Here is a 21,532-nt window from a genome sequence, read left to right as displayed (position 1 = left end):
CGGCAAACCATGAACTTTCATGCCCACGAACATTAATGATTTCACAGTATATAACTTTTTCTTGTTTTCGAATATATATTTTTATATATGTGTGTGTGTGTTAGTGTGTGTGTTAGTGTGTGTTAGTGGTGTGTGTGTGTGTGTGTGTGTGTTTCTCTTTCTCACTCTCTCTCTCTCTCTCTCTCTCTCTCTCTCTCTCTCTCTCTCTAACTCTCTTTTTCTCTATCGCTCTATCTCTCTCTCTCTATTTCAACGATATATGATAGTTGTGTCATGGTTGTTGTTTAGTGGCACTATGCAGTTTGCTTTTTGTCAACTGGCATTGATCTTTGATAAAACAGGGTATTAGTTAGATTCTGAGCACAGTGCCTTGATTTCGAAAATAAATGATAAAGACCCATAGATAGCATAAAAGTTGAACACTGAATTTGGCACAAAAACTCTTGTGCAAACAACATACCGGTTTTTATTTATCTGGACATCATTAATATTCATGGTGGGACAAAGATCCGATTTTTGAGTCATCATTTAAAAAAAAAAATACACCATACTCGCGAAAATAGCACTGAATTGACTTCCATTTCTTGTTTTGATTTGTTTACATTGTATTACTCGACGAACCCAAGCCTTCGCTGTAATATTCAACTCCTGCTGGGTAGCAAAAATATAAATATCCGCGTGTAAAGGATGTTCATAGCCCACTTGTACCAGTGTGCGCAGAATAAAAAAGCGAATGCGTGGGTTCAGCGGGCGATGCAATGTAAACAATTCGAATATAAATGTTGAAGCAGTGCTTTTTTCGCGAGCATTGTGTAAACAGTTTTGAAAAAGATGATTGATTATATGAACGAATTTAAATACTTGCTGGGTTGTGAACGATAATTACACTTAAATCGTGAGGATACATATCTAAGACACAGGCAACTTACGGATTCGCAAACATGATGCATCAATATTTGAAACAATGAAATATTTTAAGAACCCCACCGAATAAATAAATGAAACTAACTTTTGATTGTATGACTTGCATATCACGTCAGCGTCATCAAGATCAAATAAGCTGTCACAAATTGTGCCATACGTTCCGTCCACCTCAATTTCTACACGACCTTCATAAACACTGTCACCATCAACAAGACGGACGGACGATATGTTCAAAGGAGGACCTTTAAAAAGAAGGTTTTATTTGGCTTAAGATAAACATAATTAAACTAGTATTAAGAAATGATTGTTTTAAACAAAAACAAACACAAACACGACTTCTTCTACACAGGCTCATGTCTTATTACCCTTTGAGAGTATTTGTACGAATTAATACTTCTAAAACAAATAAACATTCATGGGTATTCCAAGTAGTCTACATTTTAATAAAGATACCGTAAATACGCATAGGGATAAAAGGCATTCAAATACTAGACCAAAACAAAACATGCCAAACATCAAAAGATAACAAACCTTTATTTCATTTATCAAAGTTGCGTTATATAAACTGTATAAGTAAATTCGGTGGTAACGGCACCATCAGGTGTCTTAAACATTCAAAAAAAAAACATCAGCTGCAAAGCTTGTTTAAACAAATATATCAAAAATTATAAAACGTGTTGATTATCTCATTATGGATAAGGGTTCGAATATGTGTGTTGCACATGTAGTACCGTAAAAATCACAGACTCCAATTTGCGACCAATTACCATCGAAACATTCAATTACAGGATCATATGGCAAATACTCAAAGTGGCAATGGACCGTTGCTATGGTTCCGTTTATTGAGTATGTTATTTCACCGTCTTCTTGCGGTGGACCGCATTCTGTTGGTAAAAGAATAATATTTACGTATATGGACACAATTGGCATTCAGATATAACAGAGGTTTTCGAATTCTTAGCATCATGAAATTGATAAACAACATTTAGACAAACAAACTTCTGCAAACCTTTTGAAACAATGTCTAAAAAATGACCACCTATTTCATTTACATCCAGTTGCATTAACATTTCCATATTTACATTGCTTACATGCACCTTCTTTACCTCTCGATATTTACTTTGCCAGCATTACTACACTTTCACCTCTCCATATTTTCTTTGCCTACATGGCAACTCTTTCATCATTCGAAATTTTATTTTGCCTCAATGGCTACTTTTTACAGCGTGATATTTACTTTGCTAACATGACTATACTTTCACCTCTCCATGTTTACTTTGCCAACATTACTACACTTTCATCTCTCCATATTTTCTTTGCCTACATGGCTACACTTTTACCACTTCATATTTGCTTTGCCTACATGACTACACTATAACCTCTCCGTGGTTACTTTGCCTATATGATTGCTTTTTTACCTTTTCTTATATATTTGCTTACATGTCACTTTCACCTTTCCATATTTACGTTGCCTACATGGGTACACTTAAACCTCTCCGAGTATACTTTGTCTACACAGCTAACCTGTTTCCTTTCCATATTTGCTTTGCCTTCATGTATACACTTTAACCTCTCACCTTAACAATGGCTACACGTTCACCTCTACATATAAGAGTTTATATTTGCCATATAGCCTTTGAAGAAAAAAAATCATACAGTTTGAATTAAGTGAGCTTGTGTAATTACACGTTTTGTAATTAAAAGTGTCATTTAATGCATATATAAATGATATTGAGAAGACTTACAACGGGTTTGTTTTTTATTTAGGATTTTGTAAAGCTTAACGTTTTCTTTTATGAAGAAAAAGAAAAACAAGGTACGTCAACCCTAACTAAAGTAATTCAATTTCAACCGTTTTTCTATTTTTAGTGACAGTGACCTTGACTTTTAGTACCCCAAACGCAAGCCCATGAATGGTATCCATAAACTATTTCTACATTTTGGTCGAGATATGTGGACCCTTACTAAAGTAATTTATTTTCATAGGTAAGTTTGACGCCGCCCGGCCGCCCTGCCGCCTGCCCGCCCGAACAACGCCGTTCTTCATTCTAATAACCATGTGAAAACCTGGATAAAACTTTATTACTGACCGGAGCACAATAGGGACACTGTTTCAGATAAACTGCAATAGTAAGGTGTCGTATGATGGCAATCCTGTATGTGACTGTTGCCATCCTCGCAAAAAAGGTCCCCGAACGTCATAGGTCCTGTGCCTGGTCCATGTCTAGATCCGCCATAATAATCCAATAGTCTGTAAATCAAATGTTTATCCAATGAAACACAATAATTATGTTCTAAACAAGGGATTTATAATAATAAACAAATTAACAAAGGACATCATAAAGGGAGGGAGGGAGAGAAACAGAGAGAGAGAGAGAGAGAGAGAGAGAGAGAGAGAGAGAGAGAGAGAGAGAGGGGCGGCGATGGAGAGAGAGAGAGAGAGAGAGAGAGAGAGAGAGAGAGAGAGACATTAACATTATTTCAATGTTGCTGTCATCCTTTCGATCAATTAGTCATAAGTGTTCAGTCTGGTCGTCTTTATTATTATTCTTATGAAATAGATATCCATAATATTTCACGAAACTTATGTGATATATCCTATTAAACAGGATCGTTTCTACGCAACCTACGCTAAAAAATTAAACTTATTGTGTTTGTGCAATATAACACGATCGTTAATGAAAACACAAAAAAAACAATAAGACTTATTGAAGTAAATTTCAAAATCATTTAACTGATTTCAGCAACAAAACAAAACAAAGTATATTGAAATGCGACACATATGGTGAATTGCGCAACATAGCACTTTGTGAAATTTCTTGTTATATGCTATGTTTTAAAAAAGTGCATAATATTCTTAAAGAGGATATTAGTTGAATTAAGTGTAAGACCCGGGGTTTTTTCAAGAGTGGTCACAGAAAATATATTTTTTACGAGTGGGGCAGACTTTTCTGTGCACACTAAGATTTAAAAAAGAAAACAGAATTGATGAACTGATGAAGGTAAACATTTGAAGGATATTAGTCAAATACAACATTCTTGTGCATACATAGTCGCGGTTAGAGGTTTTAGCCAGAAATGATCTACAACTCTATTATTAGTACATATTCATCCGATACATACCAAGCGGGTTTATTGTGAAAGTATGTTGAATGAAATAATTAAAATATACAATAGTTAGTTCATTAGTATTTAGTAGTTAGAATCAATCACAAAAAAATTGTCTGTTTTATTAACAATAATGCATAATTTGACAATTCGATACAATTCGGCAATTATATATATTGCTGCACTACATACGACAGCAGATATGTATACTCTACTTGTTACATATATTTCTTTTTTCAATTCAAGAAAAGCAAATCTTACAAGTAATGGAAAAAGTGGTTCCGAGTTGTCTGCAGTGAAATGATATCATTTCACTCGAGCTAGTGTGAAATGTTCAAGTTATCATTCGCCAAAAGTTTTCATCATTACACCGATATGCATGAAATAAGAATGTTAAATATTTGGTTCACTTACGACATGTTCATCATTCGGCACAGGGTATTTCCGTCTAGAAAATCAAACCAATTATCACACACTGTTCCCCAGTAATCGTAGTTTTCCTGGATTTCTACACGGCCGTCATATTTACTGGTTCCATCAGCGAGGCGAATACCCGTAACGTTTAGTGGTCTGTTTGTCACTTTAATATAAATATACAAGACATATTGCATACTTTTCATTCCTCCGTAATCAAGGCATACCATACTATAAACCCCTGTTTGTTGAACATAGAACAAAATAGCAATTAAAGTTGTAACCATTTAATTAATTCAAACGGCACCGTTCATTTGTACCTCTTGATGCGATACTATATATGCAGAATATCATCGGAGGTCAAGCAATATATGCCGTACTTATTTCACTATTTCAATCCAAAAGGTTCATTTGTACCTCTTAAGTGTATACTGCATATAGCGAAAGTCTAACAGATGTGGATAGTTGTATATGTAAAGGCCGAGAAGCCTGTCGAACACGATCAATTCTGTGGCCGTACAGACAATTTATATTGTCAGTGTTGGCCGCTTATACAGTTATCGACAATATAATGTGTACATTAATTGTTGGATATTTTCATATTTGTTTTAAATCATTCTTGGTATTCGTTCAAATATATGTACAAATTATATTGTAACAGTTAGGTTCCATTCAGTTCTACAGTTCGCTATGCATAAAAGTAAATAGCCAAACTAAATTCACCACTGTATCAACCACTACAAACTAGCTTGAAAGGAAATGAAACTTCTTAATGTTTCATGTGACGGCAGCACTATCAAATACAATGTATGCATAAGGTACTATCATATGTCAGGTGTTCTTATATATCTAAAAATGAATGAAATACTTTGGGAAATCAGAGCTATCAATTATGTAGTATCATTCAAAGTTGAGTATTCCTTTTTAATAAAACGTGACAATGAAAACCTTTTAAATGTTAGTATAAACATACCGATGTGATTATATATTTATTGAAACTGTACTCGTCACAGGCTGTGTATAAAAGATAGGGCTCAAGGAATATGATTTAAATGTTTTAAATATGTTGTACGCAATTTATTGAGAAGGGAAAACTATTTTATTTTAGTTGTATAATTAGTTTATGTCCATAACACTGTGAATATGATTTTTTTTGCATTGTTCATACTCTCAAAACTCGCCCAAAATAATGAAGTAAGGAGTGCATGGCCAATGTATCCACTATGTGCTGTAGTCTACAAAGGCCTTAACAATTGTGCAGTGTAAACATGATAAATAGAAATGTCTTGAAACATTTGAAACATTTAATCTAGTAAAATGAACTTTATCCAGCGTTTATGATTACAATCTTTAACATTTATGACACAAGACGAAAAACATACGATAACACGTCACTCCCAGGTCGTTGCTGTGTGAACATTCATTGCGGTCATCATATTCGCACGCAGACAGATCATTTTCTTGGCCTACACAATTCAAGTTTTCAATATGAATACGACCAGTCCCGCCTGCATGTCTCGAATGCGAATAAGGACTGAAAATTTATTAAACAAAAGTAAATTGTATACCTTTTAGTATAGAAGGCATTAGTTAAAATATTTTCTTTCCGCAAATGTTATCAAAACATTTTTGTTACGAAATTATACTAAAGCAAACATTTTGATAAAACAAGAATAATATAATAAAACAAAGAGAGTCTGATTTTTTATTGAAATATTTTATCAAAAAATCGTAACAAATCTCTGTATAATTTATGTTCTGTGCATTGTACTACAGGCAGTGAAGTGAACGTTGCCTTTACTCTATTTTAATGCAGACTCAAAAAAATCTTCTTACTTTATTTTATAAGGAAAGCACACGACTTTTAGTCTGCATAAACTCAAGTAAAGTTAAGGCAACGTACTTCCTGTAGTACATTACACAGAAAATTGACTTTTGTATCAAGTCAAGTTCCACAGATTTACAGTTTATATACCAATCGCATATCACGTAATGCAAGTACAGACATTGATATTCGAACAGCGTGTTTCAATTATGAATTTATTGATGGGAAGTAATGTTTGCGCTTTTTTGCTGAACATTTTTTCTGTCTATCTCCTTCATAGATAATAAATAAAATTATGGTTCCAAAACTCTCACTTTTATTTTACATGCATATAAAAGACCTACATACATTGCACCCAGCATTCTACAAATGACGTCTGTGTTTTGATAGCGATAGTTGTTATAGCATATGGTTCCCCATGTCCCGTTGTATAGAACCTCGACTCGACCATCGTAAATGCCGACTCCGTCAACAAGTCGTATGTCTTGAAGCAATGGAGGACCTGAAAATAATCATATATTGATCAAAATATCAATTATGGGTGGGTGAGCACAATCAACGCGTTTCCATTTTTAAGATAAAACATTATCCTTTCATAAGTTTTCTAACGCAATATTTCAGGAAATACATTATTTGAGTTGGATTTTATAAGCAATGCCGACATAAAAAAAATTTGTTGCTTGGAATGAATTCTAACATAAAATAATATGTGTAATATGTTGTCATCAATATTAACTGCTACAAACATTCTTCATTCGACATCCACGTTCCATTGCTGAGGCAGATGTACTCTATGGTTATTCCAGATTGGCACTCTACAGTCAAAACATTAGTTGATGAATTATATAATACTATGTTTCCATTCCGGAAGTCGATGACTCCACATTCTGAAAAAAAGGCATTTTCAATTTATTTTTCAACCAAAAACCTTTATGCATAACGCGTTAAAAATGTACAAATGGAAAACTATTTAAAAACTTTGAATACCTGTGCATAACAAACTAATGTCATTGTTCGAAGTACAAGAGTTTATATAGGGAGCAGAATATGAACAATTATTGATATGCTCCTCTGATCCGTAACAGTGAACATAATTCATCAAAAGTGGCCCCGATCCTTGTACAAAATTATCGTGTCTCATGAATGCAGAAGAGCTGAAGTCCCAGAACGGAATATCATACAGAAACAGCGATGATAACGTTCGAACGGTAACAGTTACTCAAATAACATTATAAAGAACGACCACAATTGGTCAATTGTTTCAGCGTCTAAAAATGAAAAAAAAATATGATTATACGCTTTTGTATAAATATATGATTCCGAATTATGTGTTGAGCTTAACGGCAGGTACACAGATAGCTGCAGCTAATTGTATAAAGAATGGTTAATAATTACCTCGGTAAGTAAAACCACCGGTTAATTCCTAAGTATAATTACCAAGCCGGTAAATGCGTTTGTATAAAGGTAATTACCAAGGCGGTATATTTACCAGGTTAGGGTGAAGGTCAATTTTACCAAACTGTCCCATAATGCAATACAGTGACGTTATTTTCCCCCACAGCTGTCAGATTGGATGTATCTTTTTTATAAAAAAATGAACTTCCATATTTCATCTTTATGAACTATATTTAAAAGGCAGATTTAATGACAAACTTTATTAAATCGGTCAAACATGGTAAATATTCAACAATATAGTACAACATATTTATAAGCTACTTCTGTGGCTGATCAATAAAACACATGCAACACTTCAAGGGGTAGGTTTATTCTGAATTCAGGGGTGTTACCCTATACTTCATAAACAAGGGTCAACGAATACCGCAGGATAATGCATACATTATTGCAATAATATGCAAGTAATGATGGAACAATGCATCTGATTTATTTAAAATAAAAAATAAACTGACAAGAAAATATACTTCCTACAACAAAATACAAAAAAAATTATCTTTGAATAAAATTAATTGATATCGTCCGTTTTTCTCACACTGACACTTAAAGAATTTATAGTCAGTTTCAACCTGTCATAGAAATGATGCACTGAGTTTCATAGAATTGATTCTCATTAATGTGATCAATAAGTTATATCTTTAATATAGTATGTATTATTGTTTCTGTATGTCATGTATTTGTTAATTAAAGCTGGTAGTCCATCGTTATATTTTAAACCTATTTATTGCTGCCATTGAGAGTATGTGTAAGCAAACACCACTGATTCTTTTAGTATCAGTACAAACATATAATAAGTGTACTTGATCTTTTCTATATCTCCTATGTGAAATGTCATTTCTTGAAGAATTTCATCTTTTAGATGCTGCATCCAACCATTTTGCAAATTCATTAGATTTTTAACTACGTGAGACATTATATAATAGATCAGTTATGTTTTTGTAATAATGGCTAAATGATCTTGAATATTTTTCTTTTATCTTATTAATAACCTTTATATAAATGTTTGTACAATTATTTCTGTACCCCATAGGCTTGCAGTAACCTCAATTACTAAAATTGCAATCAAGAATAATTAACTTAATGCAATTATTTTAGTCTGTGCTTTTTATGTCAGCATTGTTTCTGTTTAAAATAGAATGAAACATTATTTTTTCAGTTATTGTAAGCTCTATTTAATATTTGTTTTTTACTATTTTAAAACTAAGCTGTGGATGTCAAATTTAAGTGTTAGGATTACTTACTCATAAAGTCACCGTATTTAATTTTTACAGGAGCATAAAGTCAATATACATAGAGTGTAACTTTTATTTTCTATTTTCATTAAACTAAAAATGGTCTTCAATTCAAAATCAAAGTCAATTCTTATGTAGATACCAATAACCAGAATCAACAATGTTAAACAGCATATAATATACTAGCGGCTCCAGGAAGTTCATTTAGGGATGTTTTCTTGACGGCACATTTGTCATATAACCTTGGTCGTCCACTGGTAGCAATCTTAAGAAAAGAGAAATTATTTTATAATCCTTAAAATCATATGTCGTCTGTGAAAATCAGCAATGGGTCATATCTTAAATGGCTTATTAATGAATATTGGGCGCAGATATCAAAATAACCCAGGAGGGGGGGGGGAGTGACGGCGCACCCTAAGGGCCAATGTTTCTATAGATTTGAAAGGTAAGTTAACAAGTGCGTCGGTAAGAGATGATGGCTTTCACAATAAACAAACCAGTTATAAATATTTTGCTTTCACCTAAATGACAGTATACTACTTTTACTCTTTACTGATAATTTACAGAAGAAAAAATACCTTATTATTACCACATTGCTCTTAGTGTCTTTAATCTGGTGCCTGTAACATTGGCTCTGCTGGCTTTTGCAGGTGATGACCTAAAATGAGTATTTATATTCAATATCACAATTATAAAATGGTTGTGTACAATTGAACATAAACGTGACATGTTAATCACATAACTGTATATCTAACAGTATATATATATAAATTTTAACGAACACAAAAAAAAAATTGGGTATGTTGCCATACTACAGCTGTTGTTTTTATCAAATATACAGTATGATTTTATATCATCAAGACACAGTATCTGGTTAGCAATCACCCCATTGGGTGCCTCTATTTTTAACAAATCTGTAGATATAGACGGTGGTATTTATCGTAGAAAATGACGTCATAACTATATTTACAGGCGGTAAAATTTGATTGTAAATATTTATGTGCAAAATACTCAAAATATGTCCGAAGTGGGATATATTTCTACACGGTTAGGTCGAGACCTGCAATCAAGTGTTGTCTCGAACCACTGCATTGAATTTTGAAAGATGTTCGAATTATTTTGATGCGAAACAAGGTTAATACATTTTTAAACTGCAGATTTCGTGTGTCACTTTTTTGTATATGAAATTTGTTCCTTGGAATATTTTTAAAGCATAAATTTGTTCACAAAGTCGTTATTGACGATTTCTTACCTCTGAATTCCTGTCTTCTATTGGTATGGATGTAATTGAACAGTTTTTCTATTCACGAAGCTTCGATTTTTCTTAAAAATCGACAAAAAGAAAGTGTGAATCGAACGTTTGTTTATGTCTGATCGGCCATCTTGATTCCGGTAACTTAGACGGTAAATCAATTTACCCACCTCTTGGAGAAGGGTAAATATAACCGCGGTAAATAGCTCGGCAATCTTAATTCTTTTTTATACAATTGCTTACCGCCGATTTTCCTGAAAATTACCGCCGGTAATATATTACCCTGGGTAAATCTGTTTATAAAATTGGCTGCTGAGGGAAACATTTTATTAGTTGAATCAATGATTTACTTAAAGGACTCAATCGGTAAAAATGAGGAAGAATCTTGCGCCCAATAGTTAAAGATTAAGTTGTTTGAGAAAATATTTCATATTAAGTCAAACTGGTTTTACAGGTGTTGATCATTCCGCCACATCTCGCACGAAATAAACGATACTTACTACACAGAAAAACTGTCGTTAAGGCACAGTCATTACTGCGTGCAGTATGTTGCAATAAAACAAACAGTTTATTATCTTGATTGTCGTGTTTTAAGGCAATTACTCAGCAACAGTAAATTGAACGGGATAATGCCGAACACGTCATTTGGCAGATATACGAGGAAGTAAGACACAGGTTTGAATTCAAGCGAGAGTTTGCGACATCTTTTCGACTTCCGTGCAGTTTTCGTAATAGTGTGACATGTGTATTAAGCTCGAGTGAATGTCATTATTGTTCAATTAAATTCATAGTTGTTGTTGCGGCACTTTTCCGTTCTAAAAAATGAACTGAAACCATTTATTTATTCGTAAAATATAATTTAGATAAGGTTCGCATTTGAATTTATGTCAATTTTAATGTGCAAAGTAATGATACATTTATAACACTGAGCTTGACAAAGTTCGTACATAATTGTATTAGGCTACAACAGGATATATGCAAATATGTATATAGACCAGATAAAGAATTCGGGTACACTTTATAAATTATGGTGAAATTTAAATCACCATCATTTAAATCATCGTTCGTATATGCACATAATCAGCAATTGTAACATACACAATAATATTAAACTTGACTTACTTTAAACCCATCATACGGCAAAGTACAGCTGCATTATTTATGTCAAAAAAGTCTCCGCAGATTCTGCCCCATTGGCCTTGGACCTGTAATTCTATCCTTCCTATCTGAGGATATCCGCCGCCGGACAAACGTATACCGGTGATATTGAGAGGGTAAACTACAACAGTCATGGATATCTAAATTTTAATATGGTTTTTTTTACCTTTTATCACGTAAATATGTGTTACATTAATTCATTACTGTGTTGTGAGGGAACTATGTTAGGACTGTTCAACGCATGCAGTCTATGAGAAGTTATTTGCCATTAAGGGTTGCGATGAAACAGTTCAAATAATAACCCCTACCCTTGCAAGCTGAATAATAATAGTACAAACTGGCCTCTCTTACCATTGCAGGCAGAATAATAGTGGTAGTAGCATGTTGTAACGGTGTCGTATTTGCAATCGGCAAGTGACTCGTATGGCTCAGAACATATCGTTTGGTCCATCATTTGAACTTCGTTGTTCCGATATTCCCAGGAAAAAGTTATGTACCTATAAATATTTTATGGAAGAAATTGGAAGGATACCATTATTCGTAGGTGTTAACATGTTGATAGTCAAATTGCGGAGAGCGTTACGTAACATCAATCAAAGCAGCAAAACTAATTGATATTTTTTTAAGATATGAAACTAACATAGCCTTTTATCATTGTATTGATTGATGACGAGAAAACTGTTTATTTAAGTGTTTGCTTCTTTTAATAGTTTGATTTTATCCAATGGTTATGTTCTTCTGTTCGAAACAAAATCAATATAAAACCTATGATTTAAAATTAAATTATATTTTGTTACATTGTTAAACCTCGTCGTTAATAAAAGCAGAAGTTAACCAGCATAAAAGCAACAACAAAAACGACACGATTTACTGCCTATACTGAGAAAAAATACATAAATTTTTCATTTTTGACTAAATCTATGTGTAAACATGGGAGAGGCTGCCTCTTACACGTACAGTCCACGTTTTTAGTAATTTTTCTTCAATGTGTCACACACCTTGAGTACTATGTACAAAGGGCTCGTCTCGTGCAAAAGAAGCGTTATGAACATAAACACGATATACTTATAGCAAAAGGAAATAGGTTGCTATTCTTTTGAGTTTTGGATTGTAAATTATGACGTCATTTTCTTTTCAATTATTCTCTTGTTGGTCCGTTTTCAACTGAAAAATGTTTGATCATTCTGCGTTTAAGAAAGACTTATCAATTTCTTACGTTCCACCTATTTCGTTACAAATAAGCTTCGACAGCGTATATTCAGGAGCACGGTGTAAAGAGATCGTAGACCAATATGAATAGCCACAAATCGCTCCCCATGTATCGCCGACAAGCACTTGAACAATACCGTCATAAAGTCCGACACCGTCAACTAGACGAACGCTTGTGATATCTGAAAAGGAATTTAGACAAAGAAGAATTTCCTTTGATTGACTAAATACGTTTCCAGGAAATATTTAAGAGGTAGGTGGTCTTCTTGCAAAAGGAATTGGGGTTAACTTAACTTTCATACAGTTAATATTCTTCACATGATTAACTGATTTTTGTCAAATCGTTTAGTAAATAATATCCTGTATTTTCATTTAATACTGCATGTACTAACTTAAAGGTCCGCAAGAATTGTGCGTAGGTATCCATGTTCCGTTGTCAAGACACAAGTATGTGAAATTATATGTGTAAGTCCCATTACTACATAACCCATGGTATTCTTGTCCTCGTATTGTCATGTCAACGCTGCTAAAGTCACCATAGTAAAAATTAGCAGCTCTTGGACAAACTGTAATAAACAGTCACATGCGTTTAGTACAGTTTTCAATACATTCTATTAGTGCATACACATTTTATTATCCAGTTTTCCGAGTACATAAGTACTTCTTTATTGTATTTTTTTTCCTCGAAGGGCGCGTCATTTCTTGGGAAAGGCAATCCCGTGAATTGAATTTAATAATGTTCCTGACGTTAAAATCGATGTAAGAAATAAGCAATACATTAAAAAAAGAAAAATAATAGACCTTTAAATAACCCTTTAATAATCAGTAAAGCAGTAAAGCTGTAATCTCACTTGAACAGACGACAGCTACATCCTGATGATGTTCACACTGTTCACCAGTAATACTTGAGCACTCGTCGATAGAAGTTTCTGATCCAGTGCAATCTAGATGGTTGTAAAATATGGGGCCATTTCCCGGTCCGTATGTTGTATCGTTAATAATATGGATGGCGCTTCGAATAAAAAGAGCATGGATCTCAAATCATTGAAATTCAGATTCAAAATGTCAGTTGAACCTGGAAGTAGCTGTTTGTGTGATTTTGGCAAAACCTGATGATCGTTCAAATGAAGCTATTTTTACGTAATGCTGAATGGCTAACAGACGACAAACAAATACTCAACGAGAGACACCCAACACAACAAGACCACACATGCACATACTATAGAAATTACAATAGTGTTATCAATTAATTAAGTTACCTCCTTGAAAACAACATGTATTTTAGACAACTGAAGAGCAATACCGTATCTTAATTATCCTTTGCAAGTATTCAATAGAAATATCTTATATCGATGTACTTACGAAAGATCTGACGACAACATTTGGCAGACCACTTGTGCATCGTTCATACCAAAGCTGCCATGACAGACCGTGCCCCAAATTCCATTTACTCTTTTCTCGACACGTCCGTCAAGATTGCTGTCTCCGCCAGCTAGACGTATATCACGGTCGCTAAAGTCATCTAAAAATAGGTCGATGGTAAGTATAGTTCAAATACTTTGTGGAAGCTCCGATGAAATGCAAGTCGTATTGTAAATAGCAATGGTCCATTTATGGACATGTTTGTTCATGACCATTTTTGCCCAAGTAAGAAGACACGGGGTGTTAAGCAATACGACAGTCCCATACAGGCTTCTTAAATTTGCATTTTCACCTAGATGCCCTCTGCCCAAATTCGATGTTGCATGGACAACGTAAATCGCATTGTTATTTATGCAAAGATTCCAGTTATTTCTTTTGCCATATCATTTTCATGTGTTTCCCACAAAATAATTGTTTGTGCTTTCATGTGTGCTTTGGATCGCAGATGGTCGAACAGACAATTTCCATTACGTCTGTTTCCATACAACATTTTTTTGTCCGAAATTAATTAAATGGCATGCAGAATCTACGTTACTACTAAGTTCCATTAAAATAGCTTCAATATTTTTATGCTAAGATGAACCGGTATAAGTCCAATTTATGTTCTGATAAAATTCGTGATATCTTTTAAATAGACAAAACCCATTTCAATTAAAATAAAAAAAAATTCACCATTGCAAAAGTTCACATCTTCACTTTATTTTCCTTTAGTGTGTTGTGATTGTATAGCGTACATCATTTTGATTTCAAAATTCGTTAACTTAATGTAACATCATTGATATGAAAGAAGATAAACCTGAAGAACAATAATTCGTTTGATCAATATTGTGTTTTCTGAATGCTATGGGATATAAAAATGCATCATGCATGTCCACTTCCTATCTGCTATGTTGATGTTAGTGATATTATTATTATTAAAAAAGAGATATATAAAACCAATAACGGTATGTGTTTTCACTTTGGATGTCCATTCCGCTTACAAACTGAGTGCATTGAATTACAACCCTCGACTGATGAGGTAGTCATTGAAAAAAATGCAATTTGGACGCGCAGTGCATCGCTAAAACAATCAATGTATATTTTATCAGAATCGTATTGGGAATTTGTCAATTATCAATGTTGTATAACATATGTTACAATTGTATTGTTTTAAATATTTGAAACAAAATAGAGTATAAAAATGTATACATCTCACGTTTGTCTAAACATCTATAGCCTGTCATTGATATTGTCAACGCATGAAAATTAATCTGGGATGAATATTTGATATTTCAACTTTCTTAAATTACACTTTTTCATCGCCATAATGATTGACACATTACTTACATTCTATTTGCACCGATGTCTGCGCGTGGACCATGCTGGTTACACAAGCAGCTGTATATAATAGAGGTAAGTGTTAATGATACTTTTGCGGCATTTTGATACCCATACATTATTAAACATGAAGCCGTTTATAAAATTTAAAAAAACAAACACTTAAAACACGAATATCTCATTTTGTTTGCACGAAGTAGTTTTAGAATTCCTTTAGACGAAATTAATAAACCAATATTCGCACCTTTATATTTCTTTACAAGTCAAGTAAGCATGTGTTTATTGTCGAGTAACATTTAAAATATAAGCTATTTTACCGACATATTTATTAAACAAATAACAAAACGATTCGTCTTAAATAGAAAATGTGAAATTATAATCAACTCAATCTTTGATGACGCTAAATGAGTGCACATTAAACAGGGATGATAACAAAGATTAAATTAGCTAGTTATTGTATTATAATCACAGATAAGTCAAAGTCTTGCGAACTAATAAGACATTTAAATTGCACATAGTATACGTAAGGGCAAAGACTAAGCACATGTATAGGTATGATAAAGCAATAAACTATTATACAAGGTAAAACTAAGCTACCTGCGCTAATTGTGACTAAAGCATAATTAAGACAGAGGACAGTAAAACACTTACATTTGAGAAAAATGCACTAGTTGCGCATTTAGAAAATAGTTTAAAAAGTCATATTATCATCTTAATCAGAACGTAGATAAACTAACTTAATGGCAACAGCCTCTTAGCGTGTATACAACAGTATTTATGGGAAGAAAAAGCATTCACTACAAAAATAAAACTAGTACTTTCTTAACTGTATAACAGTTTAGCAAAACACATACGTTCATATCGCTAAGCTTTAAACTGGACAGAAATTGCAAATATCTAATGCAGGTGGCATACAGATGATACGATAAGTACAGACTGACAACTATTGAACAAGCGGAAACGATAATCAATACATTATCTATTATGGGTATCTATACCATTGTCAATTAAATTTGTATAGCATTGTGTTCACTTAATATGATCGTATACTGTTTTGTTGAATTATTAAGTCGCAATAACATCTATCGCTGTATCATGTTTTAAGGTATATTAGTTTGGCGTGCAACCAATGTGACTGAACTTATTACGCAGTATTTACAAGTGGTCGGCTAATTTCTTAATTCCAAAGAATGAGATTAATCCTAAATTAATGTTTTGACATACACATTATTCATTTACATGTGAGCATTATTCAACTGTATACAACTGTCAGTATGATACAACCAGTTTAATATCCTACTTACAGATGCACAGCCCATTTTGCGACTGTTTCATGTATAAATATATAAAATTTGATCATTGGGTTTCGAATGCTATTTGAGGTCTGCAGTCGAGTTTAATACATGTCAGCCGGGCTGTTGAGTGATAATTTACCCAAGTGGCTCATAATGGCCCGAGACGTAGTCTTTTTTCTCCTGGCATGATAACGATGAGTACACTCACTCTCAAATTATTGATGTCATCATTTATGTACATATTTTTCAAGTTAATACAATGTTGCCGTTTCCTTTGATTTGTTTTTAGAATGTCAACGCTAAATAAAAAACGCCGGCAATCCACACTAGATATGAAACACTAGCATATTTCCCTAAACTGTGTTCGCGTGAGACTCCCTTTAGAATTTTAATAATTATTCTGTTCAAGCAGATCAATAAATTGTATAAACTTAGTTAGGACATTAGTCTACAGTCGCCAAACTGGATTTTAAGACAAAAATTGAATTCACGCGTGAACGTTCTATTGGCAAAAAGATCGGCCCGGGCATCAAAAGACATACAAAAGTGATTGGTATACATCGAAACTAAAGTAGACAAGATTGTTTGACTCTATTGTTGTCCTTAATAAGCCTAAAAGAAGATAAACTACTATTTTCCCGCCCTTTCTAATAGTTATTGATAGGCGACTCTAAATATGAGATTTTGCCTTACGTAAGCAAAATAAAAAAATGAGGTATTATCCTCCCATACGAAGTTGCTGTTGATCAACTTTAATTTATGAGATGTTGTCTTACCTAAACAAAAGAGAAGGTGAAGTTCGATTCTTCCGCCCATTATAATAGAAGTTTGTGGTCATCTCTGAAGCATACCGGGAAATACTTTTAAAACATAATATTATCAATGTACGTAACTAATTGTCAAAACACTTTGTGATCAAACATTCTCGAAGTAAAAAAAAAATTCGGCATATCAAAGGCACGTATCAGCATTGTCTTATGAATTAAGGTGTCAGATGGACAATCATGTGTATATTGGATTCCTGTTGACCCCATACTATTTAAAGTTTTATTTGAAAGAGTTGGATGTGTATAGAAATGACGTGTAAAATGCATATCGAAACACAGGCTTTTAGGACTAAAACTTTTGCAAGATAAGCCATTAGTCCGTTTTCAGGTGAATGAAAAAAAAAATTCATATCTTTGTCTTCTTTTGAATTTTCGGTCTTAACATATATAAACTAACAATATGCAATCAAAGCCTTTTCAAATAATGCCAAAACAATATGGGGTCACATGGCAATACAATATAGTTATTACCAATAGCGTGATAAAATAACAACATAATTTGTTCATACAGTACCTTTAAAAATATCGAGCAATTTAAAAAGGACCAAGGAACACAATATTCAGATCACAATGTTTAAAACCTCAGACAAATAGAATCAAATAATTTAAAATAGTAATTGTAGCGTCTTAGCCAGATGCCAATAAAGTTTTACAAAAAAATGAAATAACACGTTTTAAATCAATTCTATGTCACATACAATATGTCTATTCAGGATTTAGTTTACAAGTTTATCGCCCAAAAGATGCCTGTTGTTTTGGTTAGTTAAAGCAGATGCTAATCATTTAGACTACTTTACATATAATAAATGACGTCACCATGATAAAATAACATCATTATATATGTACCATATAAATGTAACAAGTAGTGTTTGTAACAACTTTTGAGGTGACGTCACAAATACATAGCGTTAAATGTGTTTGTGTATTTAACGATATGAATCATTTAAAATTAGTAAAGAGATCAAAAAATATTTCATCTCCGTAAGGTCGTTCTAAAATAGTTATAAATTAAAAAACAAATTAACGTTTAATGAAGACTCATTCCTACAAACAGGTTTAAAAGAGTGTTGAAAATATAACTGTATATACAATGTATACTGTGAGCGAAAGTAAAAATATAACAACGATATTTATGTAAACAGTTACCTTCGAAAAAATAATATTTTTTAACTTAACAAATATCAGATTTATAACTACACAAACAATAATTAAGAATACAAATTAGTGGAAAAACGTGAGATATAAATGAAACTGAAATACACAACAATTATCGTACTCACTTACGCTAGTTTATCTTTTATAATCCATATTTTTATTGCGGCATCATGCGCTATCGCTCATAAAAGATTGAGTTTAATTAAACTATGCATATATATCAGGTAATACAATACATTGGATAGGTACTTATTTCAGGTTCTACCTACCGCTCTATTTACTTTGTAAAGAATATGACTATTTATTGTTTGCACAGGGTGTGTAGATCGACACGTGCTATAGCTTTGGAATGCATATTCGAAGATATGAATTAAGTACGTACCGACACAAAACTATTTTATTTATTTGGAAGAAAGGGAGAGAGAGAGAGAGCGAGCGAGCGAGCAGCCTGCCAGCCAGTCAGTCAGTGTCCATGTTTGTTATTTGAATTAGTACAATCTCCGTTTTTGCTATTTAGACGATTATGATGATGATAGTGACGGTGGTGATGACGATTACGGCTGTGATGATGATGCACCCGCTTTACATGATTTCTTTTGTTTCCTACCTGCTTATCAAAACAAATGCAATATTAGTGATTATAAAGCAAAAAACGACATGTTTGTTATCAGAATTCTTTGATTGTGCTGAAGCTCGAAAACATGTTTGCATTAAAGTAGTGAATGACTTGAGCACGAATTTTTAATCTCATATTCATCTTATACTCTTGATATTAAAAACTGCATTAGTTCCGATTAGTGTATACTTGTGATTACTTGTGATTACCTCTAAACCTAAGTAGTCTTAGTGTATTTTTTGCAAAACCTTCAATAAATATCTACTAAAGAAATCCGACCTACAACTGTTAAAGCTAGGTTCCTGATATAATACTAAAGGGTCTAAATGTTGGTTTACACTTTGATAAAAACGTATTATTTTTAATACAATATATCGTATATATACCCAATTCCTCGGACAATAAGACTTATGTCCTCAAGTGCCGGACGTCTGACGGTGCCCTCGAACAAAACGACCTTTGTCGTAAAGTGCCGGCCTTCTGCCGATACGCTGTTAAACTACGACGTAGGTGGTCAAGTGCCGGCCGTCTGGCGATGTACGGGTCGTATACCAACGAAAGATGTCGTCAAGTGCCGGCCGTATGCTGTAAACCAACGGCCTATGTCGTCAAGTGCCGGCCGTTAGCCGGTACGCTGTAAACCAACGGCCTATGTCTTAAAGTGCGGGCGTGTTTTGTTGACCTGGTCGTATATCAACGACCGATGTGGTCAAGTGCCGCCGCCAGCCGTCGCGCTGTACCAACGCGCGGTGTAGGCCGACTGTTGCTGTGATAGTATTGACGTCCGCTCCCTTTGCGTACTCATTCTGACGACTACGTGGTGCACGTCCGACTTTACCACGAATGACTACAAAATATGACAAAAATCTATATAACTTTATTTACTTGTTATGGACTAAATCCCATGTCAAAATCTTTTGTCATGTTAATTACATAAGCAATTACTTTGCACACTTCAGGGTATAAATCAGTGCAATATAACTGATGTTACGTTTATATAGCGCTTATCCATTATTTCCATTAAATACGATAGTACAACTTAACAATCACTATCTCCAGAAAAAAAGAAATCTTGTATTCATCAAACCAATAATAATCGATGAACCATTTTGCCGTTCAATTGTTAACAGTAATTTAATACTTTGTGTTTGTTACCGTATTAACAGTATATCAGCATAAAGCCAAACAAAGCCTCTCTCATCGAAAAACAACAATATATGCATATGCATTTATGTACAATTATCATTTATGTTCCATACTCGCTTATACAATCTAATAAAAAAACGTAATATTGAAGCAAAAATCTTCATTTTAAACCTAAACTAATCACGAAATAAGTTAACAACAATTATCGAATAGAAAATATTAAGTAATCAACTTAAAACCTCAATGCCGTGATATTGTGGGCATTTACGTACGCAAATGCAGCTTAACGCTGAGTAGTTCAGTGTCGTGTCCCAGATAGTCGGTCAAGCTCTAAATTTATAAAAAAAAATAATTCGCGCCAGACTTTTTGCGCTAAAGCAGAAAACTACATATCCATAAAACTTGCATGCACCTTTTCAATATTAATCAATAGTGGTTGAACACGTCTTAATCATAGCAAGTTCCATAAAGCTGCATACACAGATTTTTCCAAAAATGCAAGATTTACGATAACGAGCATCGGCTATAGACTATAATGCCTTTTATAGAAGGAATAAATTAGTATGATTTCTTAAACAGGGACGTAACTCGTATTAGCATTTTTAGTAATATCGTTGGAGTTATACCATGATGACGTTTGTTTTGTGACGTCGTACGGCAACCGTTCAGCTCGGAACAAAATGGCACCCACCAACCCGTCAAACCCTTTAATTCAAATTTTAACAAAGTGCGTAAATAAGCAAATGTCTGCTCTCTTCTTAATTTATTTCAGAAGCCTTAAAATCAACGGCACCCATTCCAAGCCAATCAAGTTTCACAGGTTCCCGTGTGCGTGTGATGTCGCTATCAAAACCCGTGTGATATTATAGACTTCGTCGCTATGTTTTTATCACGGACATAGTGTAGAATAATTTTCTAGTCTGTGTAACAAAAGAATTAACTCATTCAAGATTACTTTGCGAGATTGGCGGGGTTTTTTGACAATCAATCCATGAAAATATGAAGTTCATATAAGAACAATTCTTAAGTGATCCTCATAACAATCAATTGTATATGATCGTCTTTGTACTGAATACGTTATGCATACTGTTTGAAATCACAAACAAATAGAAGAATATTTCTGTGTCGTTTGTGCAGTTATTGGTACTTACTGCCTTGGACTTGTTGGATTACAAGTCAA

The 21,532-nt window shown here is 33.5% G+C and overlaps 1 protein-coding gene across 4 annotated transcripts in view; it reads right to left on the bottom strand.

Annotated features, from left to right (window-relative positions):
• LOC128211461 (uncharacterized) overlaps positions 1–18,855 on the bottom strand; it is a 73,294-nt gene extending 54,439 nt beyond the window's left edge. For 2 of the 4 annotated variants that reach the window (XM_052916278.1, XM_052916279.1), the window contains exons 1-17: positions 18,720–18,855; positions 17,385–17,448; positions 15,323–15,373; positions 13,937–14,096; positions 13,426–13,586; positions 12,967–13,140; positions 12,582–12,756; positions 11,717–11,862; positions 11,330–11,486; positions 7,259–7,425; positions 7,018–7,158; positions 6,620–6,773; positions 5,829–5,980; positions 4,447–4,612; positions 3,015–3,175; positions 1,656–1,808; positions 1,010–1,166 (exon numbers count right to left, since the gene is read on the bottom strand). In XM_052916278.1, coding sequence (XP_052772238.1) covers positions 1,010–1,166; positions 1,656–1,808; positions 3,015–3,175; positions 4,447–4,612; positions 5,829–5,980; positions 6,620–6,773; positions 7,018–7,158; positions 7,259–7,425; positions 11,330–11,486; positions 11,717–11,862; positions 12,582–12,756; positions 12,967–13,140; positions 13,426–13,586; positions 13,937–14,096; positions 15,323–15,373; positions 17,385–17,424 — 2,315 coding nt within the window. In that variant the 5' untranslated portion in view covers positions 17,425–17,448; positions 18,720–18,855. Of the gene's footprint in view, positions 1–1,009; positions 1,167–1,655; positions 1,809–3,014; positions 3,176–4,446; positions 4,613–5,828; positions 5,981–6,619; positions 6,774–7,017; positions 7,159–7,258; positions 7,426–9,544; positions 9,614–11,329; positions 11,487–11,716; positions 11,863–12,581; positions 12,757–12,966; positions 13,141–13,425; positions 13,587–13,936; positions 14,097–15,322; positions 15,374–17,384; positions 17,449–18,719 lie in introns of those variants that run through there. The other 2 variants (XM_052916281.1, XM_052916280.1) reach the window with 2 other exon arrangements.
• Positions 18,856–21,532: the final 2,677 nt, after the last annotated feature.

Source organism: Mya arenaria, chromosome 12 (genome assembly GCF_026914265.1).
Source record: "Mya arenaria isolate MELC-2E11 chromosome 12, ASM2691426v1".
In the NCBI taxonomy this organism is placed as follows: domain Eukaryota; kingdom Metazoa; phylum Mollusca; class Bivalvia; order Myida; family Myidae; genus Mya; species Mya arenaria.
This window is presented reverse-complemented; position numbering and strand designations above follow the sequence as displayed.